Source organism: Gordionus sp. m RMFG-2023, chromosome 1 (assembly GCF_954871325.1).
Source record: "Gordionus sp. m RMFG-2023 chromosome 1, tfGorSpeb1-WG-v2, whole genome shotgun sequence".
NCBI lineage: Eukaryota > Metazoa > Nematomorpha > Gordioida > Chordodea > Parachordodidae > Gordionus > Gordionus sp. m RMFG-2023.
This window is the reverse complement of record NC_088775.1, coordinates 20,843,426-20,851,305: the sequence shown is the minus strand read 5'-3', so window position 1 is coordinate 20,851,305 and position 7,880 is coordinate 20,843,426. Positions and strand designations below refer to the sequence as shown.

Here is a 7,880-nt window from a genome sequence, read left to right as displayed (position 1 = left end):
AATATTATATGCCCTATATAAAAAAATCAATGATTTCTAACGTATTTTTTATATATTTTTTTTAATTTTGTTATTTACTAAATAAATTTTATCATTAAATTATTTGCCAAAATTAAAGAGCTAAGGCCTGGTATAACTCATGGTTTAATAGAGAAGTATATATTTATTTATTTTTAATAATTAGTTTTTAAATATGGTCCATAATCTATCTATTAGCCAAAAAAATGTAGTATTTTGTCATTGTGTAGTGTAATGTAATGTATATGGTTAAAAAATAATAATTTATAACTCTAAGTCTAAATAAACTAAACCAACGTCGATATTATATTTAAAAACAATAATTAAATATTATAATAATATTTATTTATTTTTGAAATAATATTTTGCAATTTTTAACGATTCATTTTTAATTTGTTTTAATTTTAAATTCATTTTTTTTTATTTTAAATTTGGTTCTATATTATATCATTCCGATATTTAAATGTTTAAGATGTAAATCTCTTTAGAAATATTTTGCTTCTTAGCTTTATAACTCAATCATTTCTTCATAATCGTTATTATTGTAACCAATGATGGATTATGTTATTTCTCGAATTTAGACTTATATAGGGTTTGAAAATAGTCATGATGTCAAGTGATACAAAAAAGTGGGATAAAATAGTTAAAATGTTTCAGAAATGCGACATAAATCACAGTGGCTTCATCGAGAGAGAAGATTTGATTCATAATTTTCCAGATCTGAGCATGCAAGATATTAATGATATCTATGACCATATTGATAAAAATAAAGATGGATTGATTAGTTTAGCTGAATTCGCGGTAGCATATAAAGAGAGAGAGGATATTTTAGGAGTTCAAACTGCGTATAAAGAGACCGTTGATCCAAATGTTGACCAGACATTAATTCATAATACGAAAACAAAAGTAAAGAAAAACAATAAAATATCTAATGGTACCGAATATAGCAAAAGATTTTCCATGGTAAATCCTGAACATTATTCTCCAAATATTAAAACAAAAAGCAGTTCCTTAATTGATACATCTATCTTCCCTTTTAGTGATCGTTTGGAAGCATTAAGAAATAAGACAAATAGATTTCGCATTCCTACATTAGATAAATCTTTGAAAATAAATAATTTGCATAATCGAGATTGTAACGGTGAATATTACAACAGCGAAATTTTGACTACCTCCGATAAAGACACTTTTATTACCAAAGGTAATTTGATCATTATTTATACATGTAATAATATATCGATATATATTTTATTAAAATATATTGTGTATATTATACAAAAAAAGATTCAAAAGAAAGTCCTCGGAGTTTTACTTCATCTTACAAAAAGTCAAAATTCAGAAATATGAAACCTAATCGAATGAAAGCCAACAAAGATATTATTGAATCAGACAACATCTCAGATAAATTAAATGTAACCCCCTCATCCTCTACAGAAGATACTTCTTTGATGGAAGAACAAGAAAAAACACATAAACAGCGATCGGCTAGAAGACCATCTTTACAGGCCGGTAATGATCCCAATCAAATTGATGAATTAAGGACAATCGAAGACCAAAAAAAATTCTTTATGGATACTCTCAGCGAAATACCATGGTTATTTTTAATAAATATCCTCTTTTTTAATTATTTATCCTTTAAACTAAGATATGAATAAATCAACAAATGATGGGTTGTACCTTAATCTATTGAGTTATGATTCAGTATGAATTATCATCGTATATTTTATTCTAAAAAAAATTTAATAAAATTTCAAAATAAATATTTAGGATTTTTTTTTAGATTAAATAACAAATAATTTATTTTAGGACATTTAAAAAAAATATTATTTATGGATGAAAAGAAAATTTTTAGACAATAAACATAAATTAGTTGTTTATGTAGATTAAAAATGAGCTGTTTGATTCAGGTTTAAACTAAACTTCATCTTATCGATTTGGTTTAAACTGAACTTCATATCGATTTGGTTCAAACAATCTATTTCAAATTTATTTTGTATATGATTTAATTTATATTTTCAAATACAAAATACGCACCTGTTCAAATATATTTTAGTTATCAAATATAATTTTATTAGCCAAAATATGCAATTTTTATATTTTAGGACGCTAATTATTTCTAAAAAAGTATTCTATTACATTACCAGTTACCAGTGATGTTCGAGGGCACATAGTACCCTTGAAGTTATAATAGTAATTTAAGGTGCTCCCTCCGAAAAATTTACAAAAATATAAATAATATAAAAAAATATATATGATAAGCTCATATTAATGTTTTATCATAAAAAAATAAAATTTTTATGTATATAATATATCTATATTTGTGAATTTTTAAAGGTGAAAATTATTAAGTGACATTTATTTTCCAAGATGGCTTTAAAGTTAGTGATTAACATTGATAAAATAAAACCAGTTGGTATTTTATAATGATTCGCCCATTCATAGAATTTGGGTTTTTCATAGATTTTCAAGAGCATGATGGTTTAGATATTGGCTGCATTATGCGCTATAAATATAAATTAACTGCATTGCCAAGGAAGCGCTAATAAAAATTATAAATATCAGTGTCAGGTAGAAAATAAATAAAAATCATTATCAAATAAAATGTGATGTGATGTGATATTCAAGAATAATTTAATTAAGAATGCTAGTTTTACTTCCATCTGTTATAAATATTTTTCTATAATTAGGTAAAATGAATAGGAGAGATCGGAAACGGGTTGCAAACCGGGAGAAGAAAACGCAACTATTTAATCCTGGGCTAAATATCTTCAAATTTGTCTGTTTTTATGCGTGTTATCTATGGACTATGTTTATTTTTGGAAAAGAGTCATTAGCAGTTAATTGCAAAAAACTATTTTAACACCTAATTATAATTTTGAATTTTTTTTTGAACCAAAAAATAAATATTTAAATTTTATAATATATCTAATATACTATAATTACCTACCGTTCCTTTTAGCTTGTTCCCAGATTTTTAGCTTATACAAAAGTTCTAAAGCGATATAAAGTAGAGTTTCTAGAGGTAAATTGGCAAACCAAAAAAAACCTTATCCCCTTATAAAGAAATTCAAAATAGAATAAAGTATGAAAAGTTAAGTAAAATAGAAAAATGAATGTTTCTGCATGGTCTGTAAAATTTAAAAAAAAAGCAATAAGGAAGAAGAATGAATTTTACAAGTGTTCGAATAATTACCCGTGGCTAAAAATGACTCCTATTATATCCACCCAGTTATTTAATTTTTACTTGTAATTTAATGTAATTCCTACTAATTATCAATTTTATTCAATAAAATTTAAGTTGTATGTTTTATTTGGTTTAATTTATGTTTGTCAATCGCTATTTTTCCCCATAATGCTCACAGCCTTAATTATTTGTGTAAAATTTCTATTATAAGATCGGCTTACAGAAACGGCACAGCAAGACCCTAGTCCCCCCCCCGCGAATCCAGGCATACGTGAAATTAAATCTACGAGAGAATTCAAAGTTAGGGTTGTTCCATTTGTTAGAAAGCTTCAAGTTCTTGTCATATCTAGCCTTGGTGTGTGTTAGATGTTTTGTCAGAACTATTTATTTTAAAGCTTCTGAAAAAAGCAATAGTTTGCCTGATATTAAAAAAAAATAATGGGGACTATTTGTTAAAAATGGTCTAAAAACTTCTAATCTCATTTCTTCAAATTCTTTGTAGGAAAAATTAATAGATTTTGCTTCCAGCTGAAAGATGCCAATCAATCATTTATGCGGGAGGAAGTTAATTAATATTAACAATAAATATCTAAGTGGTTTAAATGACTTATCGAATTATTAACGGAATTCTATTTAGTAATGAAGACTAATGACTTTAGATGCTAAAAAAATAGCTACAATTTCTATAGCTATCTATTCCTACAACCGTTTTATAAATTAATCGTGTTTGTATGTAGGGGAGACTGGGGTTAGGTAAACCCCGGGGCTTGGCAATCTTATTTTAAAATTAAATACACTAGATGGTTTAATTTTATCCTAATATAGTTTTTATTAGTTTACATCTATAGACAAAAAATATTTTGAAATAATTTATTATTAAAAATTTTATTTTAGAAATAAAATTTTGATGAAATTTTCAAAAGATTTTTTACATGACACAATTTTAATATTTATTAAAATATATAATCATTTATATGTAAATTAAATTTTATAACAAAGTTTAAACACTCTTCTATAATTTGGGAAAGTTTTATGAATATTTATTATATCTAGATATTATTTCAATTATGATTTGTCAATTTAGAACTACTGGGGCTTGCTAAACCATACACGTCAATTATGGCAGTTAATAATGAAAAATATATTTTCTATAAAAAATTCTCTCCCTTTTCTAAAAAAAAATTTCAAATTCATCCGGATTTTAGCCTTTTGCTTATATCGAGTGTCCAGGCAGAGATCTTAGCAAAGCATCACAGTGTATTATCACTATTATATCTAGGTTAGTTTTTAAAAATTATGATATTTGAAGAAAATAATAATACCAAACTAATTTAAGATTTATTATAATACCATAGAGATTTTTATATTATATAGTATAAAATAGGCAATATAGATATGATAATGTTGTATATAATTTTAATATAATCTTTGAAATACCAACCTTTAATACTACATATAATCTTTATAATATAATAATTATGTTTATCATTTATTCTATTTATTCATAAATATTTTATTAGATTTCCCACATTAATAATTTATCAAGGCATATTAATCTATTTTCGAATGTTAAAGTAAGACATAAAAATCAAGTATCCAAATTTCAATTGTAATTGCAATTTTTTGTAATAATTACTTGATAAGAGTTGCTATTTTTAAAATTTAGTAATTTATTGGCATATAACCAGAATTTCTAAATGAGATTGGTTGTATTTAAAAGCTTTGATTTTTGAGGGGTTTTATTTCGTATCCCCTCCAGTGCAAGGTGATCTATTTACTTGCATGTATGGTGTGGGTATATATTTTGATGAACTAACTTTTTATCCAAAATGCTGATTTTCTTAGGTTGACATATTTAATCAATTTAATCGATTTCCCCTATTCATCGATAAATAAGTAATAAAAATTCCATATTTGTGAGAGAATCTAAAATGAATTTAATACGCGCTTCCATAGTCTAGATTTTATATTAGATCCTAGGGCAAAAATTTTAAATATTATTATGAATTAATTCAATATACCTAATGGGCTAATTTAGCATTTTATAATATCTTTATATTTCATTTTTTTTTAAAGGATTAACGAAAACTAAATGAACTATTCCATTATTAATCAATTTTGTATTTATTTTTACTAAAAATTATTATTATTTTCTCCCAAATTTTTTTTTTTGTACACTGCTTTTTTTTGTGCCTTCATAATTAAAATATTATTATTTTATATAAACTAGCGTTTCTTATGTAATGTTATTATAATATTTTTTCTCTAAAAAAAACATCCCCATAATGTAAAAAAATAGAGTTTTAGGCAATGGTGTGTAAATTATTGTTATGAAATTGTAGTATATATATATATAAGCTTATTATCAAATAGAATTCATAAATAAATTTGAAAGCTCCGTGAAGTTGGGTGAACATTTGGAATCACTAACGATGAATCATATGTCATTTTTTAGAACTTCGTTAGTGCTTATTAGTGCTTCAATCCGTATAGTAGCCGATTTTAAGGAAAAAAAGTTATAGGCAAAAATAAAAATTTGTGCCAACTTCACGCTTAAAAGTTGATTGAAAGCACTAACGATAACTTATATCATTCTTTAGTGCTTCGTTAGTATAGGTTAATGCTTCAATCAGTTTTGTTGCCGAATTTAAGAATAAAAAGTTATTGGCGAAAAAAAAAATAAACAAATATTGGCGACGTGCCAAAACAAAAACTAGAGTATTACTAAACATCCGGTTTTCGCCATTATTTAATGCTTAGTTAATGTATTTAAATTCCGTTATTAATTTAGTTAACCGCCATATGGAAAAAAGTTATGAGCTAAATAAAAATTATGACGTCACGATTTAAGCGTGAAGTTGAACGAACTTTTGGAAGCACTAACGATGAAACTTATATCATTCTTTAGTGCTTCGTTAGTAGAGGTTAGTGCTTCAATCACTTTTGTTGCCGAATTTATAAAAAGTTATTGGCAAAAAAAACAAAAATAAATAAATATTGGCGACGTGCCAAAACAAAAATTAGAGTAGTACTAAACATCCGGTTTTCGCCATTATCTAGTGCTTAATTAATATATTTAAATTCCGTTATTAATTTGGATAACCGTCGTATGAAAAAATCGTAATACGCTAAAGAAATATTTAGAGGTCAAATTTTAGCCAGAAAATTATGAAAGCACTAACGATGAAATTTATATCCTTCTTTAGGGCTTCCTTAGTAGAAGTTAGTGTTTCAATCACTTTTGTTGCCGATTTTAAGAATAAAAAGTTATTTGCGAAAAAAACAAAAAATGGCGTGGTGCCAAAACAAAAACTATAGTAGTACTAAACATCCGGTTTTCGTCATTATTTAGTGCTTAATTAGCAAATTTGAATTCCGTAATTAATTTGGTTAACCGTCTTTATGAAATATTGTAATATGTTATAGAAAAGTTTTAAGGTCAAATTATGGCCAGAAAATTATGAAAACACTAACGATGAATTTTATATCCTTCTTTAGGGCTTCCTTAGTAGAGGTTAGTGGTTCAATCAGTTTATTAGCCTAATTTAAAATAAAAAAGTTATTAACAAAATAAACAAAAAATCTATCAGCGACAAACATTTTATTTTCACCATTATTTAGTACTTATTTTGTAAAATTTAAACCCTAATTAGTTTGATTAAAAACCCCAAGTAATTAAAAAATGCATATTGTCTTTTTGCACTTAACCTATCAATTGTTTCCGTAGATCATCTGCCATATTTGAGTAATATAATGTTTCAGAAGCTTATATATTAAGGTTCCCAAAATACATGAATAGCTATAACCAAGTCACAAAATATTATTTCTAAATGGGTCCATTGAACCCCATTCTTGTGTAATAATTATATAATTTTTATTATTTTATTGTAACAACTACATTTTTTCTCCAGCATCTATTATTCTGAGGTGTCATTGAATGATATGGTTAAAAACATTCTCAGAAATTTTTTATTCATAATTCAAATTGTTCTTTTTACATAGTTTTATTTTATTCGAAAAAATTACGCATATATTTATTCCTATCATAAATTTTAGTTATATTAATATCACAATATTATGAAGTACCCGTCGAACCGTACTCTGACCTAATTTTTTTTTAAATAAATCTGGTTCGGGCCTAATATTTTTAAAAAAAGGGCCGGGTAGGGTTGGGCCTAGAAATTTTTTTTAAATACATCTAAATTTATCAATTATATATTAAATTTTTTATGTAAAATAAAAATATTTGATTTTATTTATAGAAACTAGACAACATATAACATATGTCTTTTATTTTGAGTAATTTTAAAAATTATTTTCTATATTTAAATAAATTCGGGCAAGACCGCTGGTCGTAAATTTTTTTAAAAAAATTCTAGTTCGGGCGGGCCGGCAAAACTTTTTTAAAAAAATTTCTGACCGTCCGGGCTTGAAAAATTAGGCCCGATGCAAATCACTAATACTTATGCAGGAATTCTGAGAGTTCCTGATTCGATAAATTACTGCCATATTAATCTTTCAAATTTTCTGATACCTTTCTCGACGCCTAAGAAAATTTTAGACCAAAACATTAAAAAATTATATTCGACTTATAAATTTGACGTTCGTATTTATTAAAAAAATTTTTAAAAAAATTATATCAAAATGTTTTTTACAATAATTATGGAAAGTTATTTAA

At 25.4% G+C, this 7,880-nt stretch overlaps 1 protein-coding gene across 1 annotated transcript in view; it reads left to right on the top strand.

Moving 5' to 3' along the window:
• The first annotated feature begins 516 nt into the window (after window positions 1-516).
• LOC135931867 (ras and EF-hand domain-containing protein homolog) overlaps window positions 517-7,880 on the top strand; it is a 28,540-nt gene continuing 21,176 nt past the window's right edge. Inside the window, exons 1-2 of the mRNA XM_065469172.1 lie at window positions 517-1,219; window positions 1,303-1,612. Coding sequence (XP_065325244.1) covers window positions 625-1,219; window positions 1,303-1,612 — 905 coding nt within the window. The 5' untranslated portion in view covers window positions 517-624. The remainder of the gene's footprint in view (window positions 1,220-1,302; window positions 1,613-7,880) is intronic.